Here is a 19147-nt window from a genome sequence, read left to right on the forward strand (position 1 = left end):
CTGATAACGCTCTTGTCGTTCGTGACCGAGAAGTGCCGGGCGCACAGCGTTAAAGAAAGGAAAGCCACGCAAGTCAGATGATTATTGTTCGGTGGCAAAAATACGCCTCAAAGAGTGCAACCGTTTTTAGAGTGTAGCCGCACCTGTATCACATAGATTAGTAATTACGAGGGAAATGAAACTCGAGGTGTGTCTTATTCCGGACTAATAAAAACATTTGTTCTTGAACAACCATTTCTCCTCACCTAGGCGGACTTCGATCGCTTGTCCCACAACCACCCTCGCTGATGTCGGTTACAATTTGTTCTAGACCACTTTTCACTCGAAGCTGCGTCGTCCATATTGACCTTGGTCCTTTCACGCGCTTTACTCCTTATTCCTGCGTTCCTATCACTGCAGTGTGCCTAACACAGCTGATCGGGTACCGTTACGTATCGAATAATCCCCGACAAAAAACAATAAGTCACTATATAGAGTAGTTATGCTTTGTACTGTGGCTTTCTCGCCATGGCTTTGTCCGGTGCTCCGTCATCAAACCCACAACCCCTGCAGCACGGGTTGCGAAGGCAACTCGTGATGCGGGTCGAGATTAGGCGTCCTTGATTGAACAGAGTGTGCGAGTACAAAAAAAAAATTGTGGACCTCCATTTTGCAGCGATACCTTCCTCCATCATTCACGGCCGGCTGCGTCAGGGCAAGACACCAGCTATGTCAGAAAGGTTGAGCGCCTTCATTAAAATCCTTACCACAAAAAATAAAAATGACTGCTCTGTTGGAGCACTGCCAATCTGTGCGGCGCAAACCACCACAAGATTTGGAAAACAGGTACGCACGCCCGACGTATCAGCATTCCTAACAATCCCAACCTATTTCCATATTGGATTGAAACGGCAAGGTTTGATCCAGTTGATATTTAAGCCAGTGTGAACGAAAGTGTCGGCGAGATTCAGGTGACGTAATCATGCTAGAAATCAACGTCATCTGTTGCTGTCTGAGCATTAAGGACACTAAACAGGAATGTTAAAAATAGTTGCAATAGTATCTCTCACATCGGCAACAGGAGAATGGCCACATTTAGGCTTGCTGACAAGCGTCGGTGCAAGTAATGCGAATGACGGACGTTTGGAAAGAACGAGAGAAACCGTTTCTTTTCCTCACCTTGAAACTGTTCGCTTCCCTCGCGGGAAACTCGACCCCGGCGCATTCCTGTTTCTTCGAATGGCTTTTCGTCTATGGGACACAACCCGCTGCCATCTTGAGAGTTGTCTGCCTGGCAGAATTGGCACAGAACGTGCGAGCAAGGCAACACCACCGTCCGCTTTGGAATCATACCGCAGAGGCCGCAGACACGCACAATCGGCACGTCGTCGACAAACCGCGTCGGACGCCAGTTGGCTCCGGCGACGACGTGGTCGCGAAAACGGTGCACACGTCTTCGTTCCGGAACAGACATGCTGGTGCCTTCAGGTACTGATGCTGAACTCGCACAATAGCGGAGTGGCTGGGGATCGCGCCTGAGGCTTCTTTTTTAGTCTGATATGCGGGGGCTGACGTAACAACAAGGGCAGGTAGATAGCTAGATTTCGCGTGACGTCACGCACGCGGCTTCTCTCCATTTACGGCTGTGATGACGAAACTGCAGCGTATGTATCACCACGCCTACATTGTTTTGTGCTTTTCACGGTGACCATTTTTGCACTGTCACTGTTAAGGCCCAACCCGGCGCACGCGTCTGGGCGCGCTCGTCATGAGGCGCTGAGACTTAGCACTAATAGGTTCTTATGACCGTGCCGGAAGTTTCCTCAATCGTCAGCCACGTGGCGCTTCCATCACGTGAACAATAAAGTCCTGTGAACAAGGGGAGACAACTTGATTCCCGGAACGAAGCTTGTTGAACCACCTACGAGTGCCCTAATATCTTCTAAAAATAGAAAAACAAATTTCAAGTTGAAAATTGTCGTGTTTTATCATATTTACTACATTGCTTGACGTGGCCGCCGCAGGGGAGTAAATCTTCCTATACCTCCCATTGGTTCTCCTATAGCATACGCTCAGTCGACGCTAGCGCCAAGTCGCACTTCAGTTAGGCCCTAGCGGATGGATGACGGTACTACGGTAGCGAAAAAAAGAAAAGAAAAAAGAAAAGCGGCGCGATTTCTTTTACCCTCCTCCTTTCAGTTATAGCACTTTTTTTCTTCCTTATTTATGATAACGTTGTGCCGATCGTTTCTCCTTTCCCTCTTGACATTCCTCTCCCATGCCTCGCCTCACCCTCCCCTCATGCCTCGCGCAATGCTCTTCTTTTATTTCTTTAGCTGTCCGCAACGCGCTCTTTTTTTTTTTTTTTTTTTTTGTCGCGGGCGTTATCAGACGCACCACCAGACCGAAGCGCGCGCTCCGCGCTCCTCTCCTGTCCAGCCGTGCCATTCGTGCATTCGTGCTGCGTGCTTGTGCGCAGTGGATTCTTTTTGCGCTTTCATGCACGCAGTCACGTTAATTATTACAATCAAGCAAGCACGTGCCCAAATTGTATGAAAAAATCATCCCACTTACAACACAACAGTTCTTTGGACTCACTTTATTGTGTTCGTTTGCGAAAACCAGAATTAGAGGAGACAGTGCAACACACTATAGAATGCAACAAAACGTGGATGGTCTTTTATGTACTACGCACAGGTAAAAAAAAAAAACATTTATTGTAATTGTTCTAATGGTCAATGCGCAGAATAGCTTCTCAAGGCCTGCTTCTCGCTCGGTCCATAAAATCCACCTCCGTGAAGTGCGTCGCGCATATTCTGCGGTTGTTGACCTTGTCTCTGGGCAAACCATTAGATCCATCCTTCCAGCGTAGGTTAAAGACGCTTCCATCCTGAAGAACAGTGTAGATCATAAAAATATAACAATCGCAGTTGGAACATACAAAACTGAGCTCGTTTCGCGTCGCGGCAGAGTACTAGTTGTGATATGTCAACCTTAATTCTCAGAAACGCATTTTTAAACGATGGCGACCAATTAGCTGGAAATAAGTACAAAGCGCACACCTACACACAGTGTTCCTTGCGATACGCACAGGTGGTACTATATTTATAAGGAGCTTTATGTTCGCTGCTTGTTGACATAACGATTTATTGCATCGTTGTGGTGTTTTCAAATCAGCTAGCTGGCACCTCACCACCAGACAGCCATGTACGACTGCGCAAAATTACTATCACAAATAAAAACCGGGAAGTAAACTGCACAGTGCTCACCTGTTGTCTTTAGGGATGCGGTAGAATTTCACGTCGCAAGGCTCACTTCGTCTTGATGTGTTCGTACACCACTGAACCACACACGAACAGCACGAACAGCGACAGTTGCGAGACGTTGCAGGGAAAAGCCGACAAATGTGCAACGGTAGGGTACTACACGGACCACACTGCTAGCGCGGAAGGCGAAAACCGCAAAGCTGACCTCATAATGCCAGAAAACAAATTGCTGCCGCTTTGGCCGTTATCAGCACGGCCGACGACGAGCGCAGGCCGCGCCGCCGATAGTTGAAGGCAAGAGAGAAACGACAAAGTTGAGTGAGGGTTGACAAGAAAAAAAAAAAAAGGAAAAGCGATTTTGGTTTCGCATCCATCTCATGGATGGCGCTGCAATTCGCGTGGACAAAAAAACAAAACCAGTGGAGTTTCCGAGGCCTGGCCGCCGGACTATATCTCGAACACGGTGACCTAGCAACTCTGAGCCGCCGCAGCAAAAACCGCGGTGACGTGCGGCAAGTCGCGCATCATGCAACGTGTGCGGAGTGTAATCTTCCGTAGTGATTTTTCACTCAGCGAAACACGCACTACCGTTGTGACTAGTTGGTTCTACGAGACTTTAGGTTCTACATGTTGAATGACTGCAGCACTAGGACTGGACTGGACAAACATTCATTTGGGTCCTGCAGGACGCGCTTAGCGCGTAGCACACTACTATGAAATAATACGCTCGGTCACAAAGAAAGACGTAGGTGACACTTGGACAAGCGCGAGCAGTCTGATACTTGCTGATATCAGCGAAAATATATGCACCATAATTGCGTAAAATAAACAGCGCGCTAGTCCAGTGTCGTCTTCGTCCTTTCTTTGTGTGCGAGCGCATTATTTCGCATTAGCACGCTGCAGCCATTCAAATCTATCAGAGAGACGCCTCTAGTCATGCTGTCACATTTCGCGTTGACGCCGCTTCTCTGTAGTGCCCCATGATAGGGGCTGAGATGACGTCAACGCAAACAATTTGTAGAGTGATATTCTTTCTTTTTGTCACCTACAGTTACCATGGCAAGTAATTATTACAACAAATAACTGTCGACCGGAACGGCAGATTTGCGACACGTGACGATTGTATGCGGGAATATCAAGACGGAAAGTGTGCTGGGATCTTACCTTCTTTGTAATGCGAGGGGCCGTGGCAGTCTTCTACAGTAGCTTGAGAGCCACAGTGCTTCTGTATCACGATCTTTCCAGATTACGTAGATATGCTCGCCAACTGTCAAAGCAAAGAATATTTTACCCCAATCCGCAACTACCTATCTACCTGTCCTCGACTGTGAGAAGTGTGAACGGCCCGATAATCTTCATATAAGCTTTTCCTGAGCGGCAACGCCACCTGTCGGAGCAGGGACACTTCGTTCGGTGGTCACTCGTGATAATTATTTGATTACTGTAGTAGCGTAATTACATACTTTTCACTCGGTTTAATTTGGTGACGGCAGGTGAAGACTGAGTCCTTACACTCGGTCGGCGCACCATACTTCATAAACAAAGCATGCTTCCACGAGGGGAAGCTTATAAATGTGAAAGAAGATAACGTGAGAAGGTGTGTGCTACAAAGCCGGAAAACGAAGAGAGAAAAAAAAAACGCACATTATCGTCCACGTTTCGGGCATATAAATCGGTACTGGTATCATTGATTTTGGGCATCGACAATACTGGTATCAACGCGGTACTTAAGAGAATATTGGACACGGGCGTAATATCCACACGAACGTAATGTCGATACTTCGCACGCACACTTGCGCAAAGCGATATCAATGACCTCAAACATGCCGCTAAGGAATGATCGATTCTGCAGGCACACCGAAGGCATAAAGCGATTGTCCGGTAATATTGCAAAATATTACGAACTGTAGGACGTCTCACGTGCTTGCGCATGTGGAAAACAGAATGGTGATTTTTCCAGGCCAATTGGACCTTTACATGGTTTTCAAGCGAAGCTTGTTATGAGGCACATATTTCGATGGCGTCCGTGTACGCAAAAAACTATCATCATCAGCATTGGCTCAAGCGTCGTCGTCTTCTTCCGCAGCTGGCTCGTTCGTGACCCTCGGTTTGCGCTCGTGCTCGGCACGCGCTCGTGCCACTGCTCCCGCGTTCGTCTTCGTAGTCGTCTTCCACAGCTGGCGGCGTTGCCGCTCATCGTTCAGCATAGAATTTCACTTCTCTTCTGTCGCCGAAATGGGGGGGGGGGGGGGGGCGTTTGCGGGAGAGCATGAGCCATTCATTGTCTTACGTAACGGACAAATTTAATTTGAAGCAATTTAATTTCAAAGAATCGCAAGCGGCAATGGGGGCGGGCGAATGCTGCTAACCACAACGCCGAGCAAACTCAGACATCGAATGCAAGCGACAACGGTGGACTGCGTGTATACCGTCAGTGACGTCGTTCTCTCCGTCGCAGCCGTTGCATCATGGTTAGTTTAGCGCACCCAACACAAGCATCGCTTACGTCCATTTTCCGGCAGGGGAAGGGTTGGTTAGTTTTTTGTTTAGCTTTTTTTAATATTTTTTCTGCGTTCTAAAACTTCGACAGATCTCCCAGTCTTCGTCTTTCTGGGGTTATACGTTCCAAAAGCAGTTCTCATTATGAGGCAAGCCGTAGTGGAGGGCTCGGGATTGATTTTGACCACCTGGGGTTCTTTAACGTGCGCTACAACGCAAGCATATAAGTTTTTTTCTTTTTTTTTTTCATTTCGCCTTCATCGAAATGCGGCCGCCGCGGCCGGGATTCGATCCCGCGACCTCGCGCTCCGCAGCGCAACGGCTTAGCTAACTGAGCCACCCCGGCGGGTGAGCGGCGGCCGCTGTAGCTTGACGTCACATGTGACCGCGCATGGGACTCTCGAAGTCGTCTGCTCTGTACTGTGTTGCGCAGTTTGTTCAGTACTTTTTATTGCTTGAACCTATGCCTCGTTAATTAACCAGCTGAGTAAAAGCTCCCTCTTTGCAACAGCTGCGAATTGCGCTTGTGGTTTCGGAGGCATTTATCGCGTTTGGATATCGACGCGTTTCGCCTCTCGTGCAGTGTTTTGTCAGCGGCTATTTCACAGCTGTCTGCGTTTGGCGCTTCACATTTCTACCTTACTGCACGTTTTTTTTAGCCCTCGGGACCATGTGCACTAACGAAACGGTGAGCTGTGCTAGCTCTTTGAACCCGTCAAGCACTGACAGCACTGGTTTCGACGATGAGTATGAATCTCTCTTTGCGTTCGACCCGCCAGCACGCCAGCCAGTCGGCCCAGTCGACGTTCTTCAATAAGACACCCAAAGGTAAGCGTCGCTGGCCAGGCGCTTACGCTCACGAAACGACGAGTGCTACGCTGAACTCGTAGCACTCGTCTGTAAAATCCGCCGAGCAGAGCCTCGAGTATTCCAAAGGAGACCGGCTGGCACGGCGAATGGCGGCAACCCACTTCGCCAGTAGGGTCGTGCCGCCGGTAGGGTCTTGTCGCCACGAAAACTTCGCTAAGATGTCATCATAGAAACGCAAGAAGCAGCAAGAAGGAAAGTGCGCTGCGTAGCACGCTCAGTTCTCAACAGCGATAGATGCTCGAGTGTCTCCACTGTTCGTCCAACCAGGCAAGTGGACCTCGAACGTCATCTTTCCATCTCGAAGGTAACCGCCGCATTTCAAGGAAGAGAGGCCTCCCCAGAATAGGCGGTGAAAATGACTCGAAGTTCCTGGATCGCGAACACGAATACAATGCTTGTCAGATGGATGCATATAGAAAGCCTCGACCTCGTCCGGATGCAACGCCTACATTCACCATCGAAGTAACGATGACAGAGGGTCCTCCATCATCGCGTTGAACTCAATTTCCACAGTGAGACACGACGATGCCTCAGCGATGGCACTACCTACAGCTAGTTTAAAATACGGGTATCCCGTGTGCTACACAGTCACGTGAGCAAATGATCTTTTATGTTTGCGGCACTGGAAAATTTCGCCAGCGTTTCGGAGGGTTGGAGATAATTGTCGTCGGGATGTTCTCCGCCCGAGCTGATATGACGTCCGCAGCGCATTGTTTAAATAAAAAAATTCTCTCGACTCGACGGAAGAGGGGCTTTCAATGAACACTGACTGGTTCGCGAGAATACGACGGGGAATTTTGCTCCACACGCTCAAGAGCGCTTAGTGCCACGATGGCCGAGCGTTCCAGATTTAGAAGTATGAACATACTCTCCGAGCTTGCTCAACTTCAAATCCCTGGGCTTACGAGGAAGATCTGTGTTTCATCCATTGGCCTGAAGCAAGTTACCCTATCGCACATTTTTACAGTATACGGTGGTACTTCGCACGTGTATACCGATGGCTCTGTTACCACATATGCCTCTGCCGCAGCCTTTGTCATCCCGGAAATGACCATCACTCGACGGTTTAAATTAGACCGCAAGCCACTTCACCTGCCACAGATCTTGTTGCTATCCGCGAGGCAATACGATTACTTGCTGGAGAGCCTCCTCGCACATCGACTCTATTTTGCGACACCAAACCCGCTCTTTAAGCCATTGCGTGCGCTACGAGACAGGGCCTTATTATATTTTAGCTCTCGAAATCGCAGAGCTTCTCGACATAGCGACAAAAAGCGGCCGACATGTTACCTTTCAGTGGATACCTGCACGCCGTGTCGTGATAGGAAATGAACAAGCAGACGCTGAAGCTAGAATAGCTGTAAATAATGCGCCTGAAGTAAGCATTGCGTTCTCACGAACAGACACGAATGCCCTGTTTCGGTGGGTTAATTATGCGCAACTCTACACTTGAACACTGGACCAATCCAGATCGACGACACAGGCGACTGCACAAATGGGACCCATAAATGAAGTTCCGCATGCCTCATAAACTGAAGAGGAGTATAACGAGTATGATACACCGGATTCGTCTTGCTGTTGTACTCACGAGGCGTTATACGCATATCATCGGCTGCAGTGACACTGGTCCCGACTGCGATCACTGCCAAGCGCCAGAAACACTTGAGCGTATATTATTCCCATGCCCAACGTACGCGCGAGAACGGCAAAGCCTTATTTCTACTATTCAACGAGTGACTAAAAGACCAATATCTGACGAGATTGTATTAGGTCTTTGGCCTGACGCCAACAGCGCAGCTATGGTCATCGAAGCGACTATAGCCTGCCTTCAAGACACTGGACTCGACGCAAGACTCTAGAATGACCCCAACGTGATGGACATGTATATACGCACCTACTTATCTTATCATCATCATTCATTGCTATTTTTCTCTCCCCCCCCCCCTTTTTTTCTAGTGTAGAGTAGCAGGGCAGAGCAAACTGTCGCTCAGGCTGACCTCTCTGTCTTTCTTCAAATAAACCTCTCTCTCTCTCTCTCTCTCTCTCTCTCTCTCAGCACAACGGTAGCACTGGCAACGTGCTAGTTTCCTCCAGCGGATATCTCCGAGAACGTAGGTGTCGCACCACCTACGTTCTCGTTATGCCGTCCCATAGTTTACCTGTTGAAACATACCGACAAAGGGGGATTGGCCAAGAAGTGAGTGGTAGATAACCCGCGAACACAAACTGGATATGAGATGATTACCGCGCGAGGATGACGATTATGAGTTCCATTTTATGGCACACACCCACAACGGGGGATCAGTTGAGAAGCCTGTGCGCGTGTTGATTATTTTGACAATTTTTGTACCGTGGAACGTGCCTAAAAAACAGGGTATTGTTGCGCCAACTCAAGGCAAGCTTCACGAAAGGATATAGGCAGCACAATTGGTGGGCACGCCTCCCTCCTCAGAACACACAGCAAGCTCTCGTCACGTTCGCGCCCTCGATCATGCCATGCCATTTGACCAATAGACAGCTTTTACCATCTCGACGTCACACACATGGCCCGTCTGGTGTCACGGTGCGCGAAGAAGGCATCGGAACAGGCAGGAGGAGGCAGAGATTGCTCTTAAATTTCGTGGATTTTATGAGGCACGCGGCTTTGCCATGTTCATCAAGGACGACCGTCACAGCATCCCGTACGCGACATACGTTTTTTTTTTTTTTTTATTGTACTTCTGTTCAAAATGTTATGAGGTGTTCAGGGGCCCTTTAAAACACAGGCAAATTCGCTGGAGGTGGTTGGTCTCAGGGTGACAATACACACGCGGGAGCTGCTGTAGAAGTAAACAATGACGTAACAATGCGGATAACCCTCAAAATACTTTTAAAGACATCAAGTTTCTTTTTCATTCGGCAATAATGAAACTATAAAACACAATATTGCACATTGCTTCTTTATTAACAGAAAGTCGGCAAAATTATTGGCAAAGTTGACGGCCACAAGCACGCGAAGCAAAAAAATAAAAAATAAGAAGAGCACAGCGCTGTGAAGCACATGCAGTGCTGGTAAGCATTAGGTGCTTGAGGACTCAGCATTCACATACTTTAGGTGGATGTCGAATGTCATAGTGCCGTCTACCAGAAAGCTACCCCTTTTCAGAAGATCCCAGCCTATTGCGAACTTAAAATGAAAATGCTCCAGTGCGACGTTATCGCGCTTGCAAAAGCAATAACCTTCTGTGGGGCCATCTAACGAGCGCTCATGACCCTGACGTCGCACATTGACGCACCAGTCGCGCAGAGCACACTGAGAACTCGACAGCAGCCCGTTAAACTCAATCTCCAAAGTGAATTCAGAACTTAGCAAAGCGGCTCGTCTGGTTGACCTCCCGGTCTTTCCTTTCCTTGCTTTCTCTCTCTCCTCATGCTGGCTGCGCTTCCAGATGGCAATCGTAAAATATGTGTCCCTCGTGTGCCATACCGTAACCTCAGCAAACTTTATGTCATCCTCCTTGCACAGAAAAACTTCGTTTGCATTTTCCAGGGTCAGCACGTAACACATCCCGGCAACCGATTCGCCAAACACTGGTGCCGTGGACAGCACTTTTGTTAAACTCTGAGATGTACCCAGGAAAGAGACGAGAGGCTCACAAGACGCAATCACTGGGGCCTGACCCTGGCGCGTGACATTTTGACGCAGGTATTCCAGCGTGTCGAGTGACAAGTGGGCGAAGTGCTCCAACTTTCGAAGTACGAGAGCCTTCTCCGTGCGCAGCGGCAACGCCGCGTTTCCCTCGTGCGCGTCTCGCAGAAAGCGCAGCTGGTCTGACACGCCCGAGGACACGGCAACGCGCGCGTATTCGTTCATCCCTAGCTTCAAGTTCGGCTTAGGGGCTCTGAGCTCGCGCTTGATCTCAGCGAGCTTGGCCTCCTGGCTTCTGACCTGCTCGGTGAGCTCATTCATCTGACTCTGAACGGCAGGTAGCAGCTCGTCCTGGTACGGGTTAGTCAACAGTGACTTGAGGTCTTCCAGAGCTTTGCTCAAGTCTTGGTGCGTCAGTGGTGTGGATTCCGAGCACGACTGCCTTGTGGTTTCGGAAGGAAGGCCGGCGTTGCATCCGGTCGCGTAGTGCGTTGGCAGATCTTTGTGCAGGACTCCCCCGCCACACCGCAAACATTCCACGGTGTGGAAGGTGCATTCATTTTCATAGTGCCGCAGCAGACATTCCATGGTGCCCACAAACTCGCAGCCGCGGGCTTCGTTCCAGCAATACACCTTGATAGGGAAAAAAAAGTACAATTTTATGTGCAGACCTACGCAATCTGTTAGTAGGTGGAGACAGACGTAAGGAATCTGTTGCCGGTGGCATCGGAGACATACCACCTCACGTCGGTCAAGCTCTTCATGCCCTACTTAGTGAATGACTTAGGAGAGATCGGATGCAAGGGCTGCCTTACAGCGCCGGCAAGGTTAGTCAAGTTAGCGAGGCGGCCGAACTTTAGTCGAATACGCTGAGTTTCCAGGGCTTCAAACAGTGCCCAAGTGTTAGATGGTTGTCTCGAGGGCCTCGAAATTTTGTAGCCTCGATGTCATGAGATAGAATGCAAGGTCTTATGGGGCCAATTGCCCCTTTTAAAACGTGCCTGCTACGTCCCGCCTACGGTGTAAAAGGATGCTCCAAATCCGCCACCGTCTCCGCGGGCGGCGCTGGTTAAGACTCCCGTGGTGAATCTTGTGGACACACACAATTATCCAGGAAACTTGGCGCAGGGATGACGCCGTGGTGGCGTGATTGGCAAGGCACTGCACGCTTTATGAGGGGGATGTGGGTTGGACTCCTGCTTGGGAAAAGTTAGCTTCTTGTTCACTCTCATTTCTGTCCATTTGCAATGCACAAATAACGAGATCAACTTAACAATTACCTTCCACTATGTTTTTTTCTGACTTTTCTGGCTGTAACCTCCATACGTTTGTGACTAATACTCTAAATTATTCTTGATCCAAATCTCCTAAATCTAAGTTTTCTTTCATCAATTGATGGTGTCATTACTCTCCGTTAGTGTGATTCCCGGTCCTTTTTTTTTTTTTTCCTTTGGTACATTGTACAGTGGAAGCGACTTATTTTTGGCCACGAATGCGGCCCTTATAAACCAAATAGCCCCTACTAACTGTTTTTGGGTGGGAAATGTCCGTGTCATGCCATTACATTCTAGACACAAGCAATTACCAGCTAGATGAGAAGCCTTTGCTGGTAAGGCCTAGTTGTTGATTGGTAAAGGACAATTACATTGCGATTAAACGCAACTCAACACTCCAGCTAAAAGCTTCTGAGAAATCTGTCGGTGGCCCATGATCCAGTAGTTAGCAATACAGTGTGTAACGCGATCGACACTAACGCACCGACGCTGAATTTTGGGTGCGAAACTCAACAAAACACGTTTAATGATTCTAGCGAAAGTGATTGAATAGCACCAAATGAAATGAAGACCAAATGTTTCCTTGCAATTTTTAACCGAAAAAAAAAATGCCGCCACGTCATTATCAACTCTCACGTTTTCAAATATTGCCATCTTTTTTTTTTTTTCGACTTCTTTCTCTGTCTGTCACACTATGAAATTAATGAATATTGATTCCATACAGCATATTTCACACATGTTTATAGTACATTCGTGTTGTTCTTTCCGGTTTCTTGTCATAGACAATCAAAAGAAACAATAACTCAAACTCAATAAGTAAATTACAATTTTGAAATAGAAACACGGGCACTCTAACCGGTAGGCTAGGCGCGCACATATGCAGAAGTCAAACTAGTGGTAATTCATGTGTTCAAAAAAACACACAAAGAAAAACACCAGACTGTTTTTTTTTTCCTTCTCACCTTCAAGGTGTTTGATTTCGTGGCAGGGAATTCATAACCGATGCACTCCGCTTCCTCGAACGACTCTTGATCCAGCGGACACCGCCTAACGCCCCCTTCGAAAGCGACTGCGTGGCAGGACTCGCACAGAGCGTGCGAACACGGCAGCAGCACCGTCCGCTTTGGAATTATGCGGCAGAGACCGCATACACGTGAACTGGGCACCTCTTCGACAAACCGCGTCGGTCGCCAGTTGACGCCCGCGACGACGTGGTCACGAAAACGGTGCACCCGTCCTTGTCCATGATCCGGCATGGCGGTGTCTTCAGGCACGAATCCTGTGGTCGGACGGGACTAAACCGGCTTCTCCACAGAGCCGATTTGGTCTCTCACACTTCAGCTGACGTAGAAACTAGGACAGATAAGAATGAATCTTTTTTTGCTTTCAGTTATCACACACCATAATGCACGCTTTTCGTACCCTAACTTTGGCCACGCGGCGAGGAACAAATGATTCGATAATTACGGCGATAGTCGCTTTGGTTTCCCGGGTAATCTTATCATCAGGCAGAGATAGAGAGGACTTGCTGGTGATTGCGCGCTGTCGTAAGGCAATTTGAACTCACTAAGCGTCTGTAACGTACAACGAAACGCTTGGTATTTTATACATAACAGGTGAGCAAATTACAGCACACGATAGTGCATAAAAGCCTCACAATAACTGTGAAACATGAATGCGCCTAATCATTGTCATATCAAGCGGTGAAGGAATCGTAGGTTGTTACAGAAAGCATTCACCGACGATTTCGATAGTGCCTAATGCGAATTTTGAGCGCAGCTTTGCTGACCACAGCCAATGAATAGAACTATCGATAAATTTTGAGAAACCACGCAGGCGCGTCGAGCAGGCACACCCAACTGGCGCGAGAACTCACATTCCGCGTCTGCGGTCCGCCCCCTCACTTCAACTCAGCCTGGAGGGATCTAGACAACAAAGACCCGCTCGTATCATACCACGAAATCACTTCAAATCATAGGTTAGCACGAAGAATTTTTCCTCCTCCTCACCAAAACCTCAAAAAAAGCACAGGCCGTCACTTACAGACAGTTGCAGACTAGGACATACATAACACCAACAACACTAAGCAGGATCAATCCTGACCTTCCTACTGAATGCCCACACTGCGTCCACGAATACAACAACTTCGAACACATGCTCTGGCTGTGCCCTGCCACTGCGGGCACGGACTTTCCTGACCAGTCCTCCTGGGACTCAGCGCTCAGAAGCACAGAGCACATCGCTCAGCTCAAGGCTGTCCAGAGGGCCCGGGCCGTCGCCGAAGGACTCTGTCTACCGATCCCGACCTGGGTGGAAGCCAACGGAATGATTGGCGGGGCCTCAAGCCCCACTTTAATTCTTTCTCCTCAGGACCTAAATGAAGTTCTTACTCACTCACTCACTCACTCACTCACTCACTCACTCACTCACTCACTCACTCACTCACTCACTCACTCACTCACTCACTCACTCACTCACTCACTCACTCACTCACTCACTCACTCACTCACTCGAGGGATAACGTTTAACAAGGAAGTACGCATGTCAATATTTTGTATTATGATTATGCAGGGTGTTACAGCAGGGATTATGCAGGGTGCGACATCAAAATACTTGGGCCAAGTATTTAAAAACCAACATAGGTGTTAGGCATGCCGAATTTTCGCAGTATTGCTGTGAGCCGTATGGAGCACGTCATGATATTTTTTTTCAATCCGCCAAGCTCGGTAATTAACAGATTGCTTAATTAACTCTTTAAATACTAACTCTAGCAAAAAAAAATTTAATACAAAAATTGTAGCGCTTGTTCAGAAACATCAATTTATTTCATCTGTGCTAAGATAACTGTCCTGTTTAATGTTTTTCCAGCCTTTCCTTTAAGTGCGCGAAATTTAAAAAAAAAATACCATGTGACTGCCGGCTAACGCGCCACGCTTTCAGTGCCCTCAAATGTAAGTTCAACGAATTAGCAAAGGCTCCTCCACTCACTCGGGTCGATTGAACGGGCTGTCGGTGACTTGCAAAAGGTGAGTTGCAGAGTCATTTTTTTAAGGAACAGGACGTCCAGTAGAGTCGTCTAATAAGATACAACTATTAGAAAGAAGTCAAATTACTTTCCGGAAATTTATCATTTATCAGTTCATTTATCGTGTATCAGTTACATGCCCGTTCCTTTTAGCTTAATTGTAAATCGTAATTCGTTCGAGCTAGGCTTCGAGCTAGCAAACAATGCCCTAGTACTTCCGAAGGCTGGGATAACTCAGTTAAACAACTTGGCAGTCGTTGATGTATGAGTTCCCAAATTGAAATGCTTCTCTGAAGGTTTCATTCAGAGAATAAGCCGTACGTCGCGAAAGATGAAAACTGTGGCATGATTTCATGTCTGTCGTCGCTACAATTGTAGTTGCAAAATTCTTTTGAAGACACTTTCACACCACTCACCTAGCTCAGCAACCAGTTCTAAGTGCCAAGCTGTCGGCATTGGCTTTATTGAAAGTGTTTAAACACGCACGCACGCAAGCACGCACGCACGCACACAAAGGGGACACACTATATTTACACTTGAAATTGACTGAGACATTCCGAAAACTTTTCTTATCCTGCTTCTGTGGCTTTTTCGGGGTGTTTGCGTACTCAGCATGCCCGCATACAAACCAGGGCGGCCATTCGTCTGATGAGATGCAGGCTGAGAGTTTGATTACCGAAATAGATGGTACCATTCTACAGTGGAGGTAAGCTAAAATGCCCATGTACGTTCGCTAATGAGCACCGTTGAAGCAAGCAGGCATTAAGAGCTATTCCACACGCTTCATATTTTCTACCTTATAGCCAAACTGCAGTTAGGACAGAGCTCCGAGAATTGTCGTTATTTCATTGATTCGCCAACTAATGCTTTCAATATTGAAACAAAAGAGCTTGTGAGGCCATTATGGGGAGAGGTCTCTGAATAAACAAGAAGCGCTAAAATATAATATAGGGCACCGCAAGTTTAACGCACGACAAGCATGAAGGGCACCAAGTTGAACTATAGGCCATGAAAAGCAGCGGCGGTCAAAACACCCATGTGTGCACATTTATCGGTTCGTCGCACTCGAAACCAGGCTGAAAAAAAATCATATACCTTTGTGTTCAGTCACCACTTATTTTCTCGTAAAGATCAGTTTTTTTTTTTTTTAGGTATTGTCAGGTCTTCAGGCATAAGTGCCAGTAGAATTGTAGAATTACCAAGATCGCTCGCTCCGATGTCTGGGCGCACGTTCGTAATCATCATCAACTCTGTTCTGGCCTAAGCAGCATCCCATTCCAGAAGTACCGAAACAAGAGATCTCGTGCTGAAGCCCTTATCTCTCCCAACGCCAATTATGTGACCAATTGAGCTGTAACAGTACTTGGTCTGACTGCGTGTGACATTAGAGCTTTGAATACACCATTCATCGACAGCAGAGTACAAAGAGGTTGCCGAAAATTTTCTTTGACTTTAACTTTGTGCCGGCATATTATATACAGGGCAATGCGCACTATTGCTACCTAGTACCAAACACTAACGTCGCGTTGAAATCAATCGTTTTAACAGCCGCAGGGCATTAATAGAGGGAAGAGCATCGAGGCTTACGCCTTAAGGTTAGAAACCGCAGGAGGATCGCAAAAGGAGCACAGTAATAAGGAAGAGAAACTCTACGAGCACAATAAATAAACAACGAAATGAACAGCCAGAAAAGTTAAAATATTGGGTTGACAGTTAGAAAGCATGGAGAATTTCAAAGAAGAAATTTCTTCTAAAAAGGTAATTTTGTTTAGAAAAAAGGACATCAAAACTTCAATAAGTTCATGTCGCACTCATGGGAAGTGGCCAGAAGTGGCAAGGAGCGCTTGTCAATGCAATAAAAGTTCAGTGGGGATAAACTTTAGGTGACCCTGTGAGCCCACCGTCCATTGCTTGATGGTCGAGATAAATCGCGAACGTAATCTATCCGTTTCGGAGGAAACCACGATTTTCCAGTCAACCAAATTTTGTCCGGAATGCGAGGGGAAGGCATACCGATGAGTCTTCATTGTGCTCGCAGAAACAAGGCTGAGGAAGGGAAGTTCAAAGAATGAATGCCCAAACTTGAAACTGCTCAAAATGAGCAATTCCAAGCCTAGAATCAGCCTGCGGGGAAGTTTGCCGCAAATGTATCAGAACATGAAAATGTAGCTACATGGAAATTGATAAATACAGCGCTAAACACGTGCAACACAAGCAGTATATGTGGAATCTCGGTAAATGACACGATAGTAAGTGATCCTTCTATTATTGCTGAAAGCTTCAACAGTTATTTCACTACAATGACCAATAATTTAATTGTAAATAACTCACATACATCACATTCAGACACAGTCACAAGAACTAACCCTTCCAGTTCTCTCTTTCTTAAGCCTACTGACCCTCATGAGGTCAACAACATAATCCTTTCTTTAAGAAATACTTCATCAACCAGTCTAGACTTGGTATCTGCATCACTGATTAAACATTGTTCGATTATTATATGCGAACCCCCATCACATATCATCAACGATATGTTCGTTTCAGGGTCGTTCCCGACACTACTAAAAATTTCCAAGGTTGTGCCAGTGTTAAGAAAGGGGATAAAATGATTATGTCCAATTACCGACCAATATCCGTATTGTCCCCGTTTTCTAAGGTTTTTGAGAAAGTAGTGCTAGCCCGATTAGATAAGTTTTTCACAGCGCACAACGTTTATGCTAAAGAGCAATACGGATATATAAAAAGTAAGTCGACTGAGACAGCGTTAATTAACATTGTGGAAAAAACTAAAATAAACATAGAAATACAATTATTAACCATGGGTATTTTCATGGACCTGACCAAGGCTTTTGATCTTGTTAACCACGACATATTGCTAAAAAAACTTGAAAAGTGGTGTATTCGTGGAGCGCCCCTAAGCCTAATTAGCACATATTTGAAAAACCGGCAGTAGTACGTAGTGGTTGGCAATCTGTCGTCATCCCAAATGATAACTAACAGCGGAATTCCCCAGGGATCCATATTAGGACCTTTTCTTTTTGTAGCATACATCAACGATTTACCCGACTATCTCTCAGAAGACTGCATTTTATACGCGGACGATACCAATATTTTCCTGACAGCTAATACGGAAGCAGATCTTTACAAAAAAAGGCAATGATGTCCTGCTAAGACTATCTAACTGGCTTCAATCTAACTGTCTTATCGCAAACACAAAGAAAAGTAACTATATAGTATTCACTGCAAAAAACACCCGACTAATGAACACTAAAACATTAAACTTCAACAGCTCTTCTTTGGAAAGGGTTAACGAGACGAAATTTTTGGGCGTCTACCTCGACAGTCAACTAAAATGGCATAAACATATCCACGAAACTACACCAACCATCTATAAGAAAATCCCAATACTGTATAAACTACGTTACATCTTCCCTTTGAACACACTCCGTACACTTTATGTCAGTTTTATACATTCGCATATTACGTATGCTATTACCATATACGGACTCACGTACACCATCACTTTATTGCCAAGTATTGCAGCACAAAATACTGCTCTTCGAGCTATTCTCTTCCTAAAAAGAACGGACTCAATCACATTCGCCTACCCATTACTTAACATACTGCCGGTGAAACGTTGCATTGATTACCACATTCTCGTTTTGCCCTATAAAATCATGTACAAAATCGTACTATGTCCTTCTGTAAAAATTAATTGTCAAAATGCCACATATCCTCTACGATCAGTCACCTCGAAAACTCTAACCGTTCCTAAATCTCGCACTAATTATGGATCATTTACATTCTCGCATACCGCATCGCAGCTCTGGAATAAATTACCAACAGATCTTACAGCACAACAGCAACTTATCAGCTACAAAACTAATCTTCGCTCTTTCATGCTCGCGTCACTTGCTTCATGAGTATGTACCATATTTGTACTGTCTCACCCATTCTTTTTCGCGCGCGCTCAAGTCTTTGTGTAACAGCATATAACATAGGGGCCCCTTCCACAACTCCTGCGAGAGTTATAGGACCCCACCTTTATATCATACCCAATGTACAAATCTTCATGTGATTAATAAACTCAATTCAATTCAATTCATGGGCCCAGAACTACAAGCATTGCTAAGGGCCCAGGTGATCTTCAGTAAAACTTAGTCATGGGTAGAAATAAATCCATGACGATCATGATGATCATGAATAATTTAATTGACTGTATAGTGCAGTATTCGCACTTTCGAAGTATCATAGCGATTTTTGAGCGCCACGACGGCGACGACATCATCCTGGCTTCCTCCCTCCGATTTTGCCGAGATCTCCGCTGCTGCGAAATAACATGTGAAATAGCGGTGGTGATTTGAGCCATCTCACCAATTAGATTGCGCTCGGTTGCTCCGAGCTCGTGGGTGATCTCAGCTAAACTGGCTTCCTGGCTTTTGACTTGTTCTGTAAGCTCATTCAACTGACTCTGAATGACTGGCAGCAGCTGGTCGTGGTTAGGGTCCCCCAACATCGCCTTCAAGTCTTCAAGAGCAGGACTCACGTCTTCAACGGTTAGCGCTGTATGCTCCGAGGACGGGTACTCTGCGATCGCGGATGAAAC

The 19147-nt window shown here is 46.6% G+C and overlaps 2 protein-coding genes and 1 long non-coding RNA gene across 10 annotated transcripts in view; 1 reads left to right on the forward strand and 2 right to left on the reverse strand.

Annotated features, from left to right (window-relative positions):
* LOC119431215 (uncharacterized) overlaps positions 1 to 19147 on the reverse strand; it is a 635270-nt gene that overhangs the window by 526835 nt on the left and 89288 nt on the right. Inside the window, exon 2 of one of the 7 annotated variants that reach the window (XM_049657805.1) lies at positions 9556 to 10875. The exons of 2 other annotated variants lie outside the window; for them this stretch is intronic. In XM_049657805.1, coding sequence (XP_049513762.1) covers positions 9673 to 10875 — 1203 coding nt within the window. In that variant the 3' untranslated portion in view covers positions 9556 to 9672. Of the gene's footprint in view, positions 1 to 9555; positions 10876 to 19147 lie in introns of those variants that run through there. 4 more of the 7 variants (XM_049657803.1, XM_049657806.1, XM_049657802.1 and 1 more) reach the window with 4 other exon arrangements.
* LOC119431222 (TNF receptor-associated factor 3) overlaps positions 1 to 19147 on the reverse strand; it is a 276207-nt gene that overhangs the window by 4944 nt on the left and 252116 nt on the right. The gene's annotated exons all lie outside the window — the stretch shown is intronic.
* Positions 18945 to 19147, forward strand: part of LOC125940984 (uncharacterized) — a 109260-nt gene continuing 109057 nt past the window's right edge. Inside the window, exon 1 of one of the 2 annotated variants that reach the window (XR_007464132.1) lies at positions 18945 to 19066. This is a non-coding gene — a long non-coding RNA (uncharacterized LOC125940984). The remainder of the gene's footprint in view (positions 19067 to 19147) is intronic. The other variant, XR_007464133.1, reaches the window with a different exon arrangement.

This window comes from Dermacentor silvarum, chromosome 10 (genome assembly GCF_013339745.2).
Source record: "Dermacentor silvarum isolate Dsil-2018 chromosome 10, BIME_Dsil_1.4, whole genome shotgun sequence".
NCBI classification, from domain to species: domain Eukaryota; kingdom Metazoa; phylum Arthropoda; class Arachnida; order Ixodida; family Ixodidae; genus Dermacentor; species Dermacentor silvarum.